At 30.1% G+C, this 21580-nt stretch overlaps 1 protein-coding gene across 1 annotated transcript; it reads right to left on the bottom strand.

Annotated features, from left to right (window-relative positions):
* Positions 1 to 574: 574 nt before the first annotated feature.
* On the bottom strand, positions 575 to 13334 carry LOC106766346 (MADS-box transcription factor 23-like). Its single transcript, XM_022782752.1, has 9 exons — positions 13174 to 13334; positions 12831 to 13066; positions 11759 to 11837; positions 4238 to 4299; positions 1522 to 1621; positions 1381 to 1422; positions 1214 to 1294; positions 962 to 1110; positions 575 to 692 (listed from the first exon to the last, which is right to left on the bottom strand). The coding sequence occupies exons 2-9, from the start codon at positions 13010 to 13012 to the stop codon at positions 677 to 679; spliced, it is 711 nt and encodes a 236-aa protein (XP_022638473.1). The 5' UTR covers positions 13013 to 13066; positions 13174 to 13334; the 3' UTR covers positions 575 to 676.
* Positions 13335 to 21580: the final 8246 nt, after the last annotated feature.

Here is a 21580-nt window from a genome sequence, read left to right as displayed (position 1 = left end):
TATATTAACTACAATGTAGCATTATATCATATAGGAAAATTTGTTTTAATAACTATTTTTTGACAATTTTTTGATAACACTTACGTGATAGTTTATGATTAGTTCGTTTCAAATATTTTTTTAAATATAAATTCAAACAGAACAATTAAGTAATGATATATGTCCTATTGCCAAAAAATTATTAAAAATAGTTATCAAAATATCAAAATCCTATTATATAATCTATTTTAAAAGAACAGAAAATGAAATTTAGGATCTATTTTCAATGAAAGAGAATAAACACAAGAATTAATATATAACATGTTTTTGCTTGCTTTTCTTTTAGAGGTTTTTAACATTTTATGATCGGGAAAGATAGGCCTCGAGGATTATCCTCAGATTTGCATATTAGTGATGATGACAAATACATAGAAAATATTATGAAAAATATTCTTTTTGACACCTCTGAACTTTTTACATTCATTTCACACTAATTATTATATAAAACCACCAACCACAGATGACAATATAATCTTTATTGTATTGATGTTACAGAGTAACCATTATATGTGTCAGATTCTTATAACAAGTGCATGTAGAGCTTCTGAGAGATAATCTATTTTCATGTACATTTAGGCATTGTACAATCACTGGAACCAAGTCTTGGCAGCTTGTCAGACATCATCACCAACACTTTCTACGTGGCGCTTAATCTGTACAAACATTAGATAATTAGTTTAAAAGGAAATTATGAATAGATTAAACATGTTTTTATCTATAAAGATGCTAAATTATGAATTGACAAGCTTTTTAGACTCTCCAGAACTACACTTCCATGAATCTTGAACTACACTTCTAAAAATTCAGAAAAAAACACAATAAAAAAACAAGTGTGAAAAATCTAAAACCAAAAATTTATTATATTAATTAATCGGGAGCATAAACATATTCATAGAGCAAGGAGCACGAGTTTGAGGAATACCCCAGTTTCATTGCTTTGGCTTGTGGTTCACTGTGATGTGGCTGGCTTAGCTTGAGACTGATAGGAGCAAATATATCATATCCATAACTGATAGTGCAAGAAGGAATTGATGTTGCAGCACCTTCCTTTCTACCTTTTGCTTCAATAACCTGAAATTCAAATTCTTAAGCTTAAAATAAAACATATATGTATGAAACTATGAATGATGTCTAAATATAGAGAACGAGTTTCTGTATATATATATATATATACCTTTTGTAGTTCTTCGTTGTCCTTGAGCATGAGATTTATCTTTCTATGAAGTTCGGCATTTTCTTGTTTGGCTTGGCTTCCCTACAATAGCATCGATTAAATTAGCAGTCAGAAATTTGTTGGAATACTAGGAATCATTTTAAGGAACAAAACCTGATTCATGAAACCTTTTGGTGTAGTTCTTTGACCTCATCAACCAGAATTTGATCCTGCACAGATAATAAAAGTAAGTGATAACGTAAGACTGAAGCATGTACCGTGAAATGGATGAGCTAGTTTTGGTTGGCTTTGACTTTGAAGGATGATACCTTTTTCATGCGAACACCCTTCAAACTTCTCTCCAGTCGATTTTCCAGATTCCCCAACTCCTTAATATCCAAACCAGAAAGTTGTTCGCCCATCATTTGCCTGCACTTTCCAAGAATACGGAATATCATTCTTTCTATATTTTTTAAAACCTTGTTCTTCCTTTAAATGTGCTTATTTATGATGTTTTATAAGAATAAAAATATTACACTAAAGTTGTTAGAACAAATAATATTCTCGTTTGTATGTCAGTTTTTTACTATAGTTAGAGTTGCTACTGTGTTATCGGAAGGTCATTGAGGTCGAGAAACCAGCTTCTTACATCTGTAAGGTAAGGCGAGAGACCATAGTGTTGGAATTGCTTTTCTTAATTGACGAAGTACTATAAAAAAAGGTGGTACAAAAAAGATAAAATTAAAGATTTATTTATTTTTTCCTATTAAGTGTATTCTTTTATGAAGGAAGAGACGTATCTCTACATCTATAAGCAAAAAAGACTTGTGAATGGTGAGGTGAAACATTTTCATTTTCACTTTTTCATCATTCCTATTCTAGAAATTCTTTTGGAAATGTTGTTCCGAACCCAACAATTGATATTAATAATTTGTGTCATTATGGAAAATATCATATAGGGAGGGAGACTCGTATATAAAGAGAGATTACAAAGAATTCAAGTATGAAGTTAATTTTTTATTGAGTAAAAATAAGTAAAATGAACCATATATATAAATTTGTCATCTTAAAGCTTTAGGTTAAAAATAATTTCAGATTTCTTATATATGGGTTAACTCATAGCTTAAGACTAATCAGATGTACGTCTCTTAGTACTTATTGATCTAAATATCTCAAGTTAGATACTGAATCTTCCCAGTGTGTTGACTTGAGAAATCCAACATAGAAAAGGAGAATAATATAGGAGGAATGCCACTCTTTTAGTGATTTATAGAGGCAAGTTCTATAATCTTTCTTTCATAACAGAGATGTTTTCTTAGATCAATCTCATCATTTCTTCCTCATCTATAAAGAGTTTTCATATAAAAAAAAATGGGTGTTATTTTTGTGTTCTTTATGCTTATGTTTGTCTTTTCACGATATTATTTTGTATTTAAAAATAGATTTTTTTATTAACAACAAAGAATTGATTAAATATATTAAACTCTTAAAGGGATCCAATCCTTTTACAAACAAAAAGAAATGTTTGAAATTACAAACGCCAAAGACAGTATAACATCATCCAAAAAACATAAAGGTAGAAGATGTTGAAAGTCTCACATCGACTAGAGATAAGACCAATTTATAATATATAAGTGGGGTGCAGACCTCACCTTTCAAGCCGGTTTTGTAGGGCTGAGTTAGGTCTAAAACCCACTTCTAACCCTCTCTTCCAATTTCTAGTCTCACGCTCGATATGTATATACATCGGCTTACCTTTTCCCTATCCCTTTCAAACCCATCAAAATTCATGTCCAATAACTTCTTTTACCATCCCTTTCAAAATTACTAAATTAACCTTATATCTCTATATTGTTAATAAAGGAGTTAAATCCACAATCTCTTCCACCCTCTCTTCCAATTTATCACTACATCATTCTTATCTCCTTAGGTTCAGTCTATGTAATTAGTTAACATACTATTTCAGGTATGATTTTTGCCAATTCTGAATTATGATTTCACATGTTTAAGAAAGTTTTAACCTATATAATTCAAGATGAAGGGAGTTGTCATCCATGTTTGATTCAAACTAATTACAGACAAAATCTCCTATTTCATGTTGATGATAAAAGCTGATTTATGCTTCAAGGATTATATGTGCCAATCACTAATACGACAAGTTTGAAAAAAAAAATCTATAAAAAACATCGGAAAACTTCTGAATCACAAAGTTGTTGTTAACTAATATATTTTGAAATCCTTTTGAGATTTCATCAAGTTATACCAATGCATTTGAGTTATGGTTAAAACTTGAATTCATGACAACATTTAAACACTTTCAAAGGAATTGTAAACGTACTTTATGTTGAGAAAAATTATCCAAATGTTGCATATGATGATCATTATTGGATAGTTAATTCTAAAGCACCTCTGATACTACACTTACGAGGATTCTTTTTACAATATAAAAAGAAAGGAGATCAACTATGTGATAATGGTGAAGATGAGTCAAACAAATAGAATGGAAAACCAATTTGGTATCCATGGATGACAACTGTATGTTTTAGCTATTTGACTATAAAATGATAATATATACCTTCAAATTTTTGCTTGGACATTGTTGGTTTTGGCTTGGGTTGTTAATTCTATCTTTCTGTAATAATAGGCAACATGTTTGGTGATTAGGTTTTCTTTCTGTTTTTTAGGACTTATTATTATTTTGTTCTTATTTGTTTGTATTGTAACTATGAAATTACATGCAAGGGTTAATCATGATGAGAGACTCTTGTTCATATTATTTATTTTGTTTATCAGATAGATTATATAGATGTCTACTACAGTTTTTTTTTTTTTTTTTTTTTTCTGGAAATTCTTAAATGTACAGGTTATGAATGTTTTGCCATTCTTATAAGTATGTAATTTCCTTTTATAGTCGACTTAAACATTTATACCCTCTTAAATAATTGCTTTAATTTTTCCAAATGAATTTACCTAATAACTCACTAGTTTCCATATATTTCTGACTACTACAACAATTACACAAATGCTAGTTGCTTAACTTTTTACCTGTAACATTCTTGCATGTACTGCACTTGTTGCCTCAAACTTGCTACTTCTCTCTGCCAAAACTAGTCAATAGCAATATAGATATCAGATATATGCATATAAAATGATGACAAATTTGTACACGTCAAAGTTTGAGTAGTTATATTCACATTTTTTTTTCTCATCTTGTTGAGTGAAAGAAAAACTGCATCAAGTTGTAAATTGTAACTACATTGCTTTATGTCCCTGATTTGTGTAGTCATAAATTGAGGGAAATGGTTACACATCACTTTAATATATAGTCATTTAGGCTTATACTATTATCCAATCGTTAAAACTTTACAAATAAAAGATTATAGGAATACCATGTTAAGATATCAACCAGAATCAATGTTCAGTGCAAAGAAATGTCCTATTTTTCTCATTTTGTTTCATTATGTATCTGAGATTGGGTTTTTATGTTATTCATTAATGCAAGTATGATATATAAGATGAAAGAAAACTCTCTGATCAATGTAAATAAAGTTTGACTTGTAACGACACCAATAATTCAGTTCAAAAACACATATATGATCACAATAACACAACTACAAGGGAGAGATATCAAGGGATTTTTCGAGGAAGCAGATAGATGCAGCAGTTTCTAGCAAGGAAAAAGATACACATTGTCTAATCAAGGAATGACTAAAACTAATTACGAAAAAGGAAGAGGTAACAATTACGGGAAAACAAAAATTTCAAGTGTTTTCGACATGTAATATTTTGGTTTAAAGTTGCAATTTTCATATTTAAACAATATATCGAGAGTCTAAATATCCCACAATTTTTTTGGGGGAAGTATTACTTTTTAGAGGATGAAAATAGTTAGATACAATCATATGTGTAAAAATAGATTATCTTTTAGAATAACATGTTAATTATATTGTCAAATTAAAAAAAATATTTCAAAAATAACATTGTGGCAACATCTATTTTAGATACTTTAATTTTTTGGATTATATTATTTTTATAAGGAATTATCTATTGTCAATATTCCTGATGAATTTGTGTGGGATGAGAAAGAGGCATAAGGAATATTTTCCAACATGAAAGTATAGGAGGAAAGAGAAAGTTGAGATATAATTCCTTCATATTTGTGCACAATTGATTGGAATTTCAAAACATGGTGACAATAGATATTTTATTACTTTTTGTTATTGATTTAACATAAAAATATGGGTATATATATGGAAGCAAAAATCAGAAGCATGTGATTTGAAACAATGTGAGTGTAAGATTGGAGCACCAACTACATGATGTGGACATGTGAGATGCATACTGAAGGTTACATAAATGCCTAAAGTTTTGGACAAAAATAGTTGCTTCTATTTATATTTTAACAAGTGTTTAACGAAAAAACGCTTGAGAAAAAGTACAAAAAAGAAACCTATTGTGGAAGAAAGACTCTTATTTGCTAGTGATGATGTATTAATGCTAAATCATGATTATTTTATGAAAAATATAAGGAAATGTATATTAGAATGATTTTAGTGGTGTTAAGATTAGTTAGATTTTTTACTTAGTAATTTAATAGATGATGTTTGTTATAATAGTCTTTAAATGATTGCATGATATCTTTGTTCTATATGTTGTACTTTTTGTAGTGTATTATTTTGATAGATGTTCTTTATGTATAAAGCCTTCTACTGTAATATAATTTTTTTCTCCATTTTTGTTATTGTATTATTTTGTGATTGTTGCATGAAAACAATTGATATAATATATAAAGAACAAGAGGAAGAAAGTCAAGATGACAAAATCAAGAATGATAGTGCAAAAGTTAGTATATTTTAACACGATTTGAGATTATTAACATATTAAGGTGAAAGTTAGGGATGAAGATATGATTTTACTACTTTTTAATGTCTTGCTCAAGGCATTTATAAAGCATTTTCAATATGCTTTGTTATTTGAGAAAGAAAATTTTATTATTTTATAGGAGGTTTAAACCTCAATTTAGATTAAGAAGCTTAAAGAGTCTAAGAAAGAGTATAATTGATTGAGTTTGAATGTCTCCACATATAGGAACAAAAAAAAGGAGGGAGAAAAATGAAAGATGTAAAAGAAATTATTAGAAGATACAATACAAAAGGTGCCAAAGTGTTACAACTGCCATAAAAGAGATCATTTTAAGAAAGATTGCCCATAAAGAGAGAATTTGTTGATTTCGGTAGCATCTAATAGTTGTGAATTTGTTGGAGTGTTAGTGGAGTTAATGTCACATACATAGAGAAATTGAATCATGGGCTCAAGTTGCACTACACATTTGTTCCATGGATAAGAGTCAATTTTCATAAAGGTAAGAGAAGGTATAAAAGTTTAGTAGTGATAATGTGCCATGGATAAGGAAATTGACTCTTTTAAGAGGAAACACATGGATGCTTATGAATCTTACTATAAATAATAAGGTGATAGGATGCATATGAATATTGAAGAAAGGAAGAAATATCATGTGTGGAGAAAGAAATATTCACAAGATTGTGATATCATGTGATGGAGAAAGAAAAAGGAAGAAATATCATGTGATGATATTTTTTATTAACAAAAGGTTCCAAAGTAGCAATTGTGATAATTTTGTCTACATCTTTAAAATAGAAGAAATTAATGTTATTCTTGCTCTTGTATATAAAGAATATCTTTATAGGAAGTAAAAGAAAAATTAAGTTCAAAGCTTGAGATGAAAGATTTTCGTCTCACGAGATATATACTTGGAATGTATATATAAAGGGGTTAGATGGTTGAATTGTTGAATCTGTCTCAGCAAAGATATTTGAAGAAGATTGTGAAGAGATTTATGCAATAATTTAAATATTTAAGTACACCTTTAAGTCATCACACAAAGCTTTGAACTACTCAAGCTTATAATTTTGAGGAATACGAGGAAGATAAAGACTATTTCACATTCATATGTAGTAGGGAGCACCATAACATACTAAATTTAACACATGTTGTTAGTGTGATTAGTAAACTCATAGAAGATCTTGGACCTAATTATTGAAAAGTTTTGAAATGAGTGTTGAAATAATTGAACAATTTATTATGATCCTAAAGTTATCAGAACATGATCTGACAATAATATTTTGGTAGTACATGTAATCTTCATATTGGTGTAACATTTTATATTTCATATTCATTGTAGTTATTAATTGATAGTATTTTTTTTTTTGTTTATCATGTATATGCATTTTGATATCTCTATTATTAAAACCAAGGCTTCTTTCTTCCATTGCAATAAAGTTTTGAGAATGTAAGACAAAGGCTATAATATTTTTATGATGTATATATAAGATAAAAATCTTATACCAAATTGACAAAGACTTGTTTAAATCATGAATGTAATATTAACTAATAATAACTATTGTCCGATTGGTGAGAGGTTTTTTCTGAATAAAGCACTACTTAAACACAAAATGTTATCCCAATTTATTGTCTTGTAGCGATTATTAAAAGTCTCTACAAGTTATATATAATAAAGAACAAAGGAGAAAACACAAGTTACATATATTGTTACAGATGGTATGCTTTTTTTATTATTTTTGCTATTTATATGTAACTTCAATGAGAATCTATTTTAGTTGTGTCGTAGAATTCTTTGGTTGAACAAACATTTTAAGTAACTATTACTCCTTTGTATTATTAGAATATAAGAGTTATGAAACTCAGAAAACCTAAGCACCCTAGTATGTGTGTTATTGGTGTGGAAGTTTAATGTATGAAGCCAAAGACATGATAAGGACCATCAAGACCATGACTAGGACCCAATTCAAGATTTAGGTGGATCCATGATGAGAGGAAGGCTTAGAAAGTCTCAAGAGATATTGCAACACAAGGTGGTTCATATCTCACACCTTGGATAGACTAAGCGAATGACAAGTATTACATAATTAGAGTATTAAAATAAAAATATGTTGAAGAGACCAAGTTAATGACATGTATTACATGATTAAAGTATTAAAATAAAGGGTTAAATATGTTTTTCGTCCCTTAAGTATCACACGATTTTGGGTTTAGTTCTTGTTCGAAAATTTGATTGCTTTTAGTCCTTAACATTATTACTATTAGTCCTTAAAATTGAACGGCGTTAGATTTTGGCTAATAGCGAGCCACGTATGATGTCAGCTTTCTTCGTGACTGTGTTCCACATTGCGGTTTTTTTTTTTTTTTCTGAAATGATAGTCTGAATGTAACTCCCAAATTTTAATGTTATTAGTTTAAGTGTTTTAGATAACACGCTCTCTATCCCCTGCTCATGCCTGAAAAATATGTAATACAATAATGTTAACTGTACAAACAGATAGGATTTCATCTTCCACACAACTATACAGACCTTTAGCCAAAAATTTCACAGCCCGCATTTTATACTTCGAATATTAAAAACGTTTATCCACTCGACCAAAAGTTTTGAAAGTTTCTTATACCCTGATGATGTACTGAACCGATTCCATCACCTTCATTTCCACCGTTAGTGGAAGAATTACAAGAAGCGACAGAGCTTGAAATGCAGCGGAGTTGGCACGACTTTCACGAGAGCAATCCGCCAAAGCAACGGAGCGAGGACGTAGCCAATAAGAATCTGACACGTGTTAGTCCCCTTCCACCCCAAATTAGGGTTTGCCAGATTGGGGAAACTTGCCCCTGCACCTGTGCCATGATTTTCCTCTTCTATTTGCTGTGCTTTTGGATTTGCAAGTATGTTGCAAGTGATGGAGGATTTCACGATTGCAAAGATTTTTCACTTTGAAGGTGGTGTTGATGGAGGATGGCGTCGCTTCAAGGGAGCTTGCGAGATGAAGGCATGACAATGGAGAGGCTTAGGCAATTTAGGGTTCATCGCAGCACTAGCGATTTGGGATTTTGCTTGGTCGTGGTTCTCGACTGGTCGGAGCGAACTCGGGATTGAGGTTGCTCACGTTTTTTGGATTTATCTGAGTTTAAGATGATTTTGGGAATGCCATGGAGGACTCGCGAGGAAGAAGAAAGGGCTCTGCGTTTTGGATTCTTTGCAGGTGAAGAATGGAGATGCTTGCTTGATCTGCGGCTTGGGCTATTGCGCGATTGGGGTGATGATGCACGAGAAGCGAAATGCTAGCTTGATCTGCGACTGGAGAAGATGTACGAAGTTCTCAAGCACAAGCAACGTGACAGAGAGTGAAGAGGGAAGTTGGCATAAGATGTGACCTCGTCGTTTGCCACATCAAATAAAAGTTAACGCCGTTCAATTTTAAGGACTAATAGTAATAGTTTCAAAACTACGAGGACTAAAAGCAATCAAAGTTTTGAGTAGGGACTAAACCCAAAGTCGTGTGATACTTAAGGGACGAAAAACATATTTAACCCTAAAATAAAATTATTAGCATTATAGTTGTAATCAAGATTTAAACCCATGACTACTTCGAATGTGTCAACCAAACCACTAAGAAAAATTATCTTTTCTTATAATGTAGGGATTGTAATTTTCTTTTATTTACTTACAAATGAAGCAAGCCCTATCACTTAATTTGTATCTGTAAACTTTTTGGAATTCATAATGGATCAAAATATTGTTGCCTAAAGTTATCTATGTTAGGATTTTCAAACATATTGTGATATTATCAAGAATTTCCTAATTCTTGCGGTGGTCATCCTTCACTTATCAAACCATGATATATGACATCTTCTTTTTATCCATGTTTTCTATATTTTGTTTTCAATCTCCAACTTTTCATTCTTAATTAATTCCAATACTTATGTAGTAGTGTATGTTCAATTTGGAATCTTATCATTTGATATTCAAAATAAATGTTCGAGTAGTAATATAATCGAGTTCCCATTTGCTTCATTTTATTTATTGTTTGTGTATTGTTTTGCATTATTCACACATCATTAATACATTGGTCCAAATTGTTCATGTATTGTTTTGTAGTGTTAACGCATAATTCACTAATGCAGTTTTGACTTTTAAAATCACTTTATAAGCTTCAATTTTAGAGTAAACAAAGTATATCAAAACATAGGTGGCAATTTTAAAAAATTTACAAACTTATATAGGCCCCGATTCTTGAAAAATCAAAGCCTATCAACCTTTATACTTTTGTTTCTTAAAAATTGAGACCTAAAGATTTGCTAAAATTTCAAAACTCCCTTTGTTTTTTAATTACTTTATCTAAGAGAAAAGGTATAAGCACCTATTGTTGAGAAAATCGAAGCATAAAAACCTTTGGGCTTCATGTTTTGAATAATCGAGACTGAAAGGTGTATCAAAATTTCAAGTTTATCATTGAGAGTAGAGTTTTAGGTTTCGGTTATTTTTACAACCGAAGCATAAATGCTGTAGAATTTTTTCTATAGGACTAATATTCACAAAATTTGCATAATGATTTTCATTTCTTCTTCTTCGTGAAAGAACTGCAATTTCATCTTCTTCGTCTATTTCATGATTTCTTCTTCTTCGTCTTACCATTTTGTTATATAGTTGTATCCTTACAAACTATTTTGTCATTAGATTTTACATTGTATATAACACTATAGTGTAAGAAAATATTTAAACTCGTTGAATACACATTTATTTGCTCGTACATGTCAATTAAAATTTCAATGTGTTAATTATGTTTTGTATTGAATTGTGATGTAATAAAGAAATAAGACACCATAAGTGCAACCACTGTGTAATTCAATCGATCATGACCATTGTGATTTATGAAATAATTTCAAGTTATAATGTCTTTCTTTCATAATTGAATGGATATACAATTGTTTTACTCTCAATGTACTGTAACTCTATCAAATCAACATAGACAACATATTTTACTAACTTTTACAACACATTAGACACTGACCTATTATATTAGATTTTAGAATTTTAATTGATTAATTTTAACTTTTCATTATAGGTTTTTATTTTTTAAATATCGGGGCTTTGCAATTCCTAATTAATTTTTTTTAGTTACCATACTTTTCGTTATAACTAAAAAGATTTTATAAGTTTATTATAAATAATATTGAATCTGTATATTATAAATTATAGATTGTGAAATAATTTTGATATATATATATGTGAATTAAATTGAGGTAACTATTTTATATTAAAAAAACTAGAAACAATAACAAATATGAAATAAACTATCATCATATTCGCATCTTCAAAGGATAGTATGGAAATAACTGTTATAGTATATTTGTTATAGTATATTTCTGCAGTTGAACTTGATTTAAAAAAGATGACAATATACAGATAAAAACTGAGAACTGAACTATCATCATATGTGACTAACATGATATATATATATGATTCCGGAAGTTACATGTTTCAATAACAATTAAATTAACAACGGTTTAAAAATCTTCATTAAAGAGAGTTTTTAGATGATCCTTAAAACTTCTTTTCCAGTGATACCTTATATGAGAAAATGAGTTTATATACATCACAATAAGGCTTGGATAATACTAAATTAAAGTAGATATAGTTTTAAAATCTTTCAATACATATTGATATAAATTCAAGAAATCGAATATTATGGTTGTTACCTTGATTTCTGAAGCAGGGTTCATTAACTGATGATGGTCCTCTTTGACCTTGTTATAGCGATCAATAACAGATTTCAAGCTGCAGAAAATATATTAATCAGATGGGAACATGATCACGATCATCTATCTGCAAATCCTTAAAAACACTACTTCTATCAGTACTGTTTTAACTTACACAATTGATATTGTATGTATACAATATATTGCAAAATAATACATAACTTAATATAGGAAAAGTCAGCAATATAACTAGGACGATTGAAATGTAAAACATGAGTGTGGTAATAATAAGGTTCCTTAAACTCAAGAGGTAGAAAGTTTAGGGGGCACTAAGGATTTTTTTTCTATGATGATTAAATGTTGGAATTATATATGCAGGAAAATGCACACAAATCTTAAGATTGTAAACCAAAAAGACACAAGAAACATAGAAAAGAATGCAACAAATAATAGAGATGCAGAGGATGGGGTTTTTATACGTACAAAACCTCAGCATAGATTAGCCACCCCAACTGGTTAATTTATTGTAAACTTGGATTTTTCTTTGAGCTTATAGATGATACCAAACACTCTCAAATCTATCTGAGAAAAATAATGTTGACCACAGATAAGTAACGAACCATAAATCTGACAAACAATTAGACTTCCTCCAAGCATTAACCATGTACTAGAAAGTCAGAAAAACAGCAAAACTGTTACTTGGATTCAGAATCAGATTGATGAGATGATGGAATAATCTATACAATATAACAATGATTCATAAGTTAATTGATGATAAGATGTATGGTGGTCATCACTTGAAGAAAAATCAAAGGAAAAGGTTTCTGCGTTTTCTTTTCTATAAAATTATATTCCCAAAAAGTGTATATGTAACCCCATCCCATGAGGTTTTTTCCCAGAAAGTTCCCAGATAAAGTTCTTTCTTCCAGACATTGAAATTCCTGACTCAGTAGAATGCAAAGAGAAGAACACTAATTTAATAGATTAGCGTCATAAGAATAACTTATTCCCCAAAAGTAATACATATAATCAGTGAGTAAAGTGAAAGAAATGGAAGAAATCGATGCTCTACCTTGAACTGGCATAGTCATAAAGCTTGCCAGTGCTGGAGAACACAATCAATCCAACTTCTGCATCACAGAGAATAGACAGTTCTCTAGCTTTCTTGACCAACCCAGTTCTTCTCTTGGAAAACGTCACTTGGCGGCTGGTGGAATTGTCAATCCTTCGAATCACGATCTTTCCTCTACCCATGTTTTTCAAACAAAGTCAAAACTCACTAGGGTTATTTTTCAAGGTGTTCTTGAACTGCAGGTCAACGGAAGAAAATAATCAGAAAAAAACGCGATATAAATGAGGAAAGAAAAGAAGATTGAGTTGAGACGAAAGAAGAATTACGAAAATGGGTAACTTACTTGAAAATAATGGGATGGAAAAGGAAAAGTGAAAGAGGAGCTAGAAGAAGAAAGTGATGCAATTTAGGAGCTTTATAGGGAAAGAGAAAAGTGGTTTTTTAAGCACTCAAGAAGATGGTTTCAGTGTGTTCAGGTTTCAGAGTGTGGGGCCAACTCAACAACTGCAAGTCACAGAACCAAAATTATATACAATTTCTAATTTTAATTTAGACTTAATATCTCTCTTGGTCCTCGTTTTGTGTGTAAATCTCAGTTCGGTTCTCAAGTTTTAAATTGTCTCAATTGGGTCATAATTTTTGTAAAAATGCACACATTTTACTCCAACCGTTAACTGATCTCAAACGGCGTTAAGTTTAGCTGACGTGATATGCTGACGTGTTGGCTTAATCCCTTCTTGGTCCTCTTATTTTTGAGAAAATCTCAGTTCGATCCTCAAGATTTGAATTGTCTCAATTGGGTTATAATTTTTGTAAAAATGCACACATTTTACCCCAATCGCTAACTGATCTCACTGTGCAACATTTATCTTCTTCTATCAGTGAAATAAATAGCTTAAAGGCGGGTGATGAACCTATAGGTTACCAAGTTGGTTCATCTGTAGAAAAGGTTGTGAGACTGATTGCACTGGTTACGCGAGTTTTTTGGTGACTTTATTTTTTGAGCTGACGAGATAATCTGTGTAAAATCCCTGATTCTCAGATAGATGAATAAAATCCTTAATTCAAATGAACTCCATGGTTAAGCGTGCTTAGCCTGGAGAAATTCTGGGATAGGTGACCTTCCGGGAAGTTTTCCCGGAAAGTGTGCGAGTGAGGACAAAGCACACTGGAAAGCCTCGTGGTGATGTGTGAGGGCAGTCAACAGTCCCTGTAAGTTGTCGGGGTGTTACAATTGTGCCACGTGAAACACTGCTTATTTTAAAAAATAATTCATATAATTAAATAATACACGTCAGCATGTCCTCCGACTACCACGTCAGCTAAACTTAACGCCGTTTGAGATCAGTTAACGATTGGGGTAAAATGTGTGCATTTTTACAAAAATTATGACCCAATTGAGACAGTTCAAAACTTGAGGACCGAACTGAGATTTTCACACAAATACGAGGACCAAGAAGGGATTAAGCCAACACGTGAGCATACCACGTCAGCTAAACTTAACGCCGTTTGAGATCAGTTAACGGTTGGGGTAAAATGTGTGCATTTTTACACAAATTATGACCCAATTGAGACAGTTCAAAACTTGAGGACTGAACTGAGATTTTCACACAAATACAAAGACCAAGAGAGGTATTAAGCCTTTAATTTATGCAATTTTCTTACAAAAGAAAACAAAAATACTTTTAAAGAAGTTTACAGATATTTTTCATTTATCATAATAATAAACTGTCTGCGAATGATAAAATACTTGTTAAGAATAAATTTAACTATGAATAGTAAGTGTATATTTGAAAAGAATTTTTACGAATAATAGAGAACGGATAATTTAATATCCACTTGTAAATAAGTTAACTGTGAGTATTGTATTACTCATATTTGAGTATTGTATTACTCCTAGATAACTATTATTACTAAAAAATTAAAACTAAAATTTAATTTCTATTTTATTAGATTAAATTTAATTATAATTATAATTTAATTTATATTTGATTAGGTTAAATTTAATTTATACTAAAATATAATTTATATTTAATTTACATTATATTTTATTTTATTTTGATTTCTTTTCAAAAAATTATATATAATTTTAAATATTCCCAATATCCAGGTTTTAAAATTCATTCTCTTCATCTCCTTATATGTACTTTTAGTTCAATAAATGGCTAAAATGTGAAATGAGTATACGGAAAAGTATGAAAAAAAAAACAAAAGCAATTTGAGAAAATTAAGAGATGATATAGATGGTTGAGATATCAATGTATGACCTAAGTATGTTATTATTAATGTTTGGAGTGTGGGATCTAAGTGAATTGTAATAGTTGCTAATGATTCAAATGTCCATCTTTACAAGGTATTTTGATGTCTAAATTAGAAAAAAAAAATTACAGTTCAAGTTATTAATATGTATTAAATGTCGTTATCTACTTATTTAGCTCAAACTTATATTTATAGATTTGGAAATTAGTTTTAGATCAATAACGATCTAATTATGACTCAATTAATAATAATTATAGTTTATCTTAAATTTATTATGTTAGAGATAATTTATCTATAAACTAACTGTTTAAGCTATTAGTCAGAACACTACAGTAATAAAGGGTATTACCGAAGGATTATTACCGAAGGCTTTGAAGCCTTCGGTAAAGGGAATAATACCAAAGGCTTTAGCCCGTCGGTAAATGGAAGCGAATTTCATTTGTTATATGGTTGTTACCGAGGGCTTGCGCCCTTCGGTAATTGGCAGAGATTTTAGCGAAGGCTTCTTTGGCCGTCGGTATATGGACACACTTAATGAAATCAAAATTTGGGATGCCAGACTTCTATTTTCTCCAATTCTGTCCTGAGCGAAAAAAAACCCCAACTTTCATTCCCAAAATCTCTTCACACTCCCCTGCCCTTCTTTCTCAAGCCATTGTTTCTGACACTGTTGAGCTCCTGTAAACGACGGTGGTTTGGCGGCGTGAGGAAGTGTTGTCAGAGGGTGGTGTCGCGGCGTGGGCAAAGCTTGTAGCTGGCGAGGATTGCGTGTGACGAAGTGGGTTTTATTGCGTGAGAAGGGCTTCGCGAGAGAGGGTATTACGGCTTCGCGAGAGAGGGTATTAAGGCTTCGTGAGAAGGGCTTCGCTGCCGTTAAGGTGAGTTCTTTCTTTTTGCATTTGGCTGTCCTTATCTACCTATGAATATGTTGTTGACTTTGTAAGATGAAAAGAGCAAGAAGAACCCTGTACCTGTATCCTGGACCTTGTAAGTTGTTCTACAAGTACTTGTTCCTGAAACAATACATTGAGAGGAATAAGATTAATCACAGCATATTCACATATTAGCAAGTCTTGACCTGAAAAACTGAATGAGTGGTTGAATTTAGTAACTGATGCAGTGATATTTTGATTTAATCATATTTAGCATGTGCTNANAGCTTCTACAACTCATATTTCANAAAGANAANTTGNTGGAACCATAAAATTGTGATTGTAAACAATTACTTTAACTAGTTGAGATTTAGAACAATTACTTTACAGGGCTAAANCCCAACTTTGTTCTCAAGTAAATGGGAGCTTCTCGAGTAAACAATTACTTTACAGGGCTAAATTCCAGTTAGTGTTTGCTTATTTTCCAGCTACTGTAATGAACAAACCTAAATACACTTTTATTTAATGTGTTAGGGTGATTTACATTCCTTCACTGTGATTTTTTCGAGATTTATTAACCTCTTTGCTGCTGAGAATGTAAATAAATACTGCAAGTTCAAACATTTAGATATAAACACTTCTTTTAGAGCATAGAAAGATACTGCAGAAGTAGGATGTACTAATGTTCTCAAATCAGGACATTCAGAAACATTTAACTTTTGGAGCTTCTCACAGATGATGTTTAACCATGAAGAGTAGTCTGATTCAATTAGGTAGAGCTCTGATCCTTCAGACAGAGTCAATATTTTTAACTGTCCAAGCATTCCCTTTCCACTAATTTCATGGTTTTGAGCAAGGAATATCTTGGTACCATTGCAACAGTTTATACTCATTTCTATTAAATTGGGTGCCATTTGTAGTATTTCAATGGGCAACATAGCCTTCTCATTCTCATCGGCATAAAAAAACAAGGTAATTTTCTCTAAACAGTTGAGGCCTTCTGCAAATATCTCTGACCCAAACCTTAAGCTCAGTGCTGAAATGTGTTTCCAATCAAGTCTCCGTTTCTTCAAGTTGGAAATGGCCTAAATAATTGAAGGAAAACCAAATCGCATATAAAGGACTGTGAATTATTAAGGAGAAATAAAAAAGCTAAATGCACACAAAGTTTATGATGATACTGCTTACCTTTAGATTTGAGATGAGAGGTTGTGTGTTATTTGGAGTACTTGTACCTTTACTATCATCCATGTGATTTGCACTTTGAAATAACTCCAGCTCATGACAATCCAACACAGATAATTCGTTTAATGTAAGGTACTCAATAGTGAACGTGTCAGGGTATAAGTAAGTGAGACGTGGCAAGTCACAAAGATCCAACTTCTTTAAGCTCGGGAACACAAAGTTTTCTACTACGTTTGCTGTGCCTACTTCCTTTGCAACGATTTCTTGAAGTTCATAACAAGATTCTATTTCAAGTTTTTCAAGCTTCTCAAGGGTTTTTGCTAGGGACACAGGAAGTAGAGTTCTCAGTTTTTCACAACCACTGACAACCATCTCTTTCAAATTTGGAAACCTCAGAACTTCTTGACTGTTATTTTTCCAAATATGTGTTAGCTCCCATAGCTCTTTCAAAACCAGTCTCTGTAGTTGGAATGGTGCTTCCATTATGTCAGTGTCATTCATGTAAAAGATTACTTCTACTTTGTTGGAATCAAGTACTTCCAACTCTTTTAACTTGTTTAAATGTGGAAGAATGCTAGAGGGAATTCCATAGGGTAGTGTACAGTTGTGAAGCTTCAATGTTACCAAATCGCACAACCATTCATTTTGAAAACCAATTTTACCATGACGGTATGATTGTAACTCGTGTAACTGTTAGAATAAGTTTGTCACTATATATGTGTTTGTCTGAGTTTGCCAACAAACAACTTTACGAATTACAATGCTTCTCGAGTTAATAACTTCAAATTGAAAGGAAAAACCAGATCCTCAAATAAAATCTGAGCTGCAAATCCTGAATGTAACTCATTTTCATTTCAGAAAAAACAATTTTCTATACATAAATTAAAATAGAAAATTTAGAAAAATTATACAAAAGAGCAAGAAGAACCTTGTACTTGTATCCTGGACCTTGTAAGTTGTTCTACAAGTACTTGTTCCTGAAACAATACATTGAGAGGAATAAGATTAATCACAGCATATTCACATATTAGCAAGTCTTGACCTGAAAAACTGAATGAGTGGTTGAATTTAGTAACTGATGCAGTGATATTTTGATTTAATCATATTTAGCATGTGCTGAGAGCTTCTACAACTCATATTTCATAAAGAAAAGTTGCTGGAACCATAAAATTGACCGTCGTCGGGCCTTCGGTAATTGGCCTTTAGCGACGGCTTGTGGCCTTTTCCGAGAGATTTTGGCCTTCGGTAATGCCCTTCGTTAGTGTAGTGGAACAGTAAGATTTTAAAATTAATGTATAATCATATTTGAGATATGATTAATTATTTGAATTACTTATCTAAGATTGACCAGACAATTATAAAATATAAATTAAAAATATAATTATCGTTCAAAACTTGAATTTGAATTCATGGACAAAAATGACTATATTTTTCTGTAGAACTTTGTAAATTTGAAATTCCAAAAAAGCCTGAGTGGGTTTGAATGAATCAATCAAGATAGAGTTTTGAATGATTTGTTTGCTTGTAACATAATGTCACTGATTTGGTTCTTTTACTTTGCTATTTGATGTTTCACTATGTTTAGTTGTACCTGCAATCAATGTTTTTGTTGGTTCTTCTATGTTTTGAATCAATTAATTAACAGATGAATAATTAAATTAATTTCACTTTAATATAATTTTTAATGAAAATTATGTTACTTCAATTCTAAGTAGAGACCATTCATATGTTTAGTTGCATCAGAAGAGTGCTTTCTTAATATTAAATCAACTTTAAAATTTAACACTCCTAAATATTAATATTTTTCACTTTTTAAAATGTTATGTTGTGAAATTCTGAAATAAACTATATGGTAACATTTAATTAATTTTTAAATACAAAAAAAAATTGTTTAAAATATAACTAAAAGATAAAAGCAAAATACTTAATTATAAATAGTTTTATCATATTTAAAATATACAATTATGTAACGTTTTTATATTTCTTAAACTAATTTGATAAAATATTGATGATTGTAGATATCACAAAACTCAACATCAATTTTGAGCACAAAGCACCTTCCTGAAGAAACCATGTGGTAGGTATGAACGTTTCCATAATACTATCTTGAATCTAATATATATATATATATATATATATATATATATATATATATATTAAAAAATGAGGAACATAAATGAAAATTCAAGTTTTTAGAAAAAAAAATCAAATAATAATGAATCAGAATTAATAATAACTGATCATAAATATAAATAATTAAATTAGGGATGTTACATGGAATTTTAGAAGTAACAATTAATACTGTGTTGTAATTTGGTGTGAGAAATTGAATGACTTACAACACTAGGATATTATTACATGGAATTCTAGAAAAACCAACAATAAAGTTCATGTTAATATATTTTAACAAATTTAATTCAATAAATTTTTTGTTTAAATATGTCAATATATGTTTAGATATAGAGCTCCTAATTTAATTAGTCAATATATATTTAATTAATTTGAAATAAAGATTTAATTTTTTTTCTCCTCTTTAATTTATATTGATTAATAAAATATTTAATTAATTTGAAATCAATTGATATCCATTTTATATTTTTATTATAATATTGTTAATTTTTATCAATTGATTTATATACATTTTTAATTTATATAATTTTAAATAATAATTAAAATTTTATAAATTTAAATTAACAATAAATATATTATATTTTTAAAAACCCTTACGTTTTGTGGTCCAAATCCGTCAAAATCATAGTTAAGTTGAGAATGGGGACGAAGAATAATGCGAGTGATATACGGATCTGATTGACCACGTTTCGAAAAGTGATTGGCCGTTTCGATGAAAAACGTGGCAGTGTTGTTAATTGCTTTGGTATTGTATTGGAGAACTCAGATTATTTATTATTTTCGTGTTGGAATCCTAACAAATACTATAAATTTGTTAGAATCCACTTACTCTATAAACATTTTTTATATTACCACTTCATTTCATTAACCCATTTGATTAGGAATTGCTCCTTATTCGAATTTGGTATACACAAAAATTAATATCTAACCACTCAAATTGGAATTAAAGTAATAAACATGATCTAAAAATTGTTATTTTAATTTTAGTTTTCTAAGAAAATATAAATCAACCTAAAATTTTATTTTTTTTATTCTACATACAAACTTATTATTATTGTTGTTAAATATGGATGTATATCACTGAAATTAACATATCTATTTTTTTTTAGTGTTCTGAAAAATGTTAAGAAACTATAGATATATGTTCTATTTTAGTTTTTAGTTGTAGAAAATTATGATATAATATCTTTTTAATGGTATTTTATATATTTTAATTATTAAAATCATTCAATTGATTCTGGTTTAACTCATTATATCACCATTTGGTTTTCAAAACATTGATAATTAATATTATGAAGTGAAATTGAATAGCAATAAGGGATAACATATATCTCAAGCTGAAGGTTTACAAAGTGAAAGGTTTGCATTCATTTATGAAATTATGTTACCTCTTGTTGGTGTGGGTTCTTCAACATATTCCTTCACATTGATGTTTATAAATTTCAAGTGAGACTGGGTGTTACCAAACGATCAGATAACAACTCTATCTTTAGTCGATGTGAAATCTTTAACAAAGAGTGAGACAAATTTAGATTATGTTCACTTGTGAAGATGAATTTGAAAAAAAGTAAGTAGATGAACTTGCGAGTAAAGTGTGTGTTGTTTTTTCTAAGGGATTTCAAAGTGATAAAGAATGAATTTGAAAATAAAGTTTGTAAACTATTTGACTGACGTGATAGATTAAAACAATATTTAATAGATAGAAAGTAAGGATTGCCAAATTGCTATTAATAAAATATGATTGGTTGAAAATAATTTTAATTAAATATTAAATTATAAAAAATTAATTATAATATTAAGTATTTATTATAAAAAATTTCCATTATCACACAATTAATAAAATAAAATGAAATGTAAAATCGTTTACCAATAAGGCAGGAATACAATACATTTTATTATAATAAAGTTTGGAATTTGATTAAATGGTTGAAACATACATGCCACATAAAACAAAAGAGCACTAGCCATTGTATATGATTGGAAACAATTCCATGAAACATCATACTCATTTCTACGAAACATCATAAAGATTTCATGCATGTCGAAATCGATTTCAACTTTCATAAGGATGTTTTCTTATTTTCACACTTTACCTCCATTTAATTATCCAATTAATTAATTTCAAGTGTATTTTTCACAACAATATACAACCCGCCATTACTTTCAATGTCTTATATAACTCAAAAAAATACATGTATATAAACCATCTGAACTAACTACATCGAGCATGATTATGAGATTGTGACATTATCACTGTATATCACAAATTGACATCATTTCCATAGTAAATCAAAATGTCTCACC

Source organism: Vigna radiata, chromosome 7 (assembly GCF_000741045.1).
Source record: "Vigna radiata var. radiata cultivar VC1973A chromosome 7, Vradiata_ver6, whole genome shotgun sequence".
Lineage (NCBI taxonomy): Eukaryota > Viridiplantae > Streptophyta > Magnoliopsida > Fabales > Fabaceae > Vigna > Vigna radiata.
This window is presented reverse-complemented; position numbering and strand designations above follow the sequence as displayed.